Raw genomic sequence first — 2,500 nt, forward strand, 5'->3', positions numbered from 1 at the left:
TGCATCAAGTGTAAAATATGATATAATTAAATTACACGGGAAACGAGTTAGAAAAAATATCTGCTCTCTGATGATACTTCTGTAAAACGAATATGGATTCTCGAGTCCTGATGGGACATATTCATACCCTTTTTTTTCTTTTTTTCTTTTAGGGTTGTGGTGGTCTGGTGGTAGTGTCCTTGTGTGGAGATTGCCAGACTGGGGTTCGAGTCCCACTAAAACTCGTTAGTTCCATTGGTCGCTGCAATGTCACCATCCTGGTTAGCCAATGACGGGGGGCTTAGGGGATTCTTTAGGTCTATCTGCTGAATCATCAGCAGCCATTGCCTGGCCCTCTTTGGTCCTAGCTTGGGTAAAGAGGGCATTGTCTTGCTTGATAGGATAATGTCACCATCCCTTGTCTCTGCCATTCTTGAGCGGCCTTTAAACATCTTAAAGCTTTAAACGCTTATATAGAGAAACATCATAGAGTTTTACTTACCATATCGCCTCCCCTTGGAGCAGCCTGAGAAAAGGAGAGAGGAAAATTAATTAAACGCTGTTTATATTTCGTTTGACATACTTTTGTTTCTGTTTTAGGCTTAAATAACGCGTTACACAAGAAATTTGTCATTGAAACGTTAACAAGTACTCTAATTTTTTTTTTTTCCTTTTTAGATTAGACTGTCAGTTTGTTTTCTGTAAAAGCTAATAATTTTGATAATCATAATAATAATAATAGTAATTTCCATAATTTTCATTGTAATAATAGGCTTAATAATAATAATGGATATTGTAATAATTTTCATAATAATAATTTCAATAATAGTAATAACTTTAATTATTTCAACGATAATAATTTTACTAGTTTCAATAATAATAGTTATAATAGTAATAATGATAATAATTTTAATGACATTAATAATAACAATAATTTTAATGATGTCAATAATAATAATTTAAATTATTAATAAAGATGAGAAAATTGCACATAATGATGACCTAACTCAATGGTTCTCTTCATATCTCAAACACGATTAAGGATAAGATGCAAAACAAACCTCAAGTGGTGTCCTGGCATATACATTTATTGTGATCAGGATATACACATTTTTCAAAATGTGATTTGAAGGTTTAAAGGCCAATCATGAATGGCAGAGGCAAGGGACATGACATTGCCCTATCAATGGAGACAATGCCCTAGAGGCTGACTATATATACATATGATCAGCGCCCAAGCCTCCTCTCCACCCAAGGAGGGCCAGGCAATGGCTGCTGATGACTCAGCAGTTAAACCTATAAGCTCCGCCAAACCCCCATCCTTAGCTCACAAGAATGGTGAGGTTGCAGCGATCAAAGAAACTATCGACTTCGAGCAGGACTTGAACCCCAGTCTGGCATTCACCAGTCAGGGACGTTTTCATATCGGCCACCACAATTCCTGCCTGGCGATCGCCGAACTGGGGTTCGAGTCCCACTCAAGTTCGATAGCTTCTTTTAGCGCCTGCAACCTTACTATCCATATGAGCTAAGGATGGTGGGTTTCGGTGAGCCTATAGTTATACCTATTGAGTCATCACTAGCCACTGCCTGGCCATTCCTTGTCCTACCTTGGGTGGAGAGGGGGCCTTGGTCGCTGATCGTATGTATATACATGTACGGTCAGTCAAAAGGGCACTGTTTTGCTAGATATGGCATTGTCCCTATCCCTTGCTTCCGCCATTCCTGAGTGTCCTTTAAACCTTTAAACCTTAAACAGGAAGGTTTGACTCCTTACAATTACTGTATCAAGTTGTATCATAGCGTCATATTCATGTATGACAGATCATTTCAATTTAGTATGATATTTTCTCTGTCATTTATTTTGTAATCCCATCCATATCACACAATATATATTATTGTTCAAAATCAAATTCATTATATTAAAGTTATCAATTATATTGAACATTTTGATAATTATGTTTCCCATATGTTATCTAGTTTTATTCATTCAGTCTTCTCTGTTACTTGTGCTTTTATCCCGTGGCTAAAATGATGGCACAATCTCGATTTGTTAACAATATCCACGAATTGCATGGTTGTAAATATCACGGTTTCCATCACCTATGCTTTATATTTTTAGACAGTTTTATTCATAATGATATATAAAGGAAATATTTATACGATTATATAAATATCTAGAAACTCATATGCCCTTATATAAACTGTACATACAATATATTTATATGAATATATATATATATATATATATATATATATATATATATATATTTATATATATATATTGTATATATACATATAAATATTTATATATATACATATATATATATATATATATATATATATATATATATATATATATATATAGTGTATATATATTATATATATATACACACACACACACACATATATATATATATATATATATATATATATATAGTGTATATATATTATATATATATATATATACACACACACACATATATATATATATATATATATATATATATATTCATATAAA

At 32.6% G+C, this 2,500-nt stretch overlaps 1 protein-coding gene across 1 annotated transcript in view; it reads right to left on the reverse strand.

The window, feature by feature from the left end:
- Positions 1–2,500, reverse strand: part of LOC137650565 (uncharacterized) — an 11,271-nt gene that overhangs the window by 6,219 nt on the left and 2,552 nt on the right. The window contains exon 3 of the mRNA XM_068383777.1: positions 482–505. Within this exon, the coding sequence (XP_068239878.1) occupies positions 482–505 (24 nt within the window). The remainder of the gene's footprint in view (positions 1–481; positions 506–2,500) is intronic.

The sequence above is a fragment of the Palaemon carinicauda genome, chromosome 12 (genome assembly GCF_036898095.1).
Source record: "Palaemon carinicauda isolate YSFRI2023 chromosome 12, ASM3689809v2, whole genome shotgun sequence".
Lineage (NCBI taxonomy): Eukaryota > Metazoa > Arthropoda > Malacostraca > Decapoda > Palaemonidae > Palaemon > Palaemon carinicauda.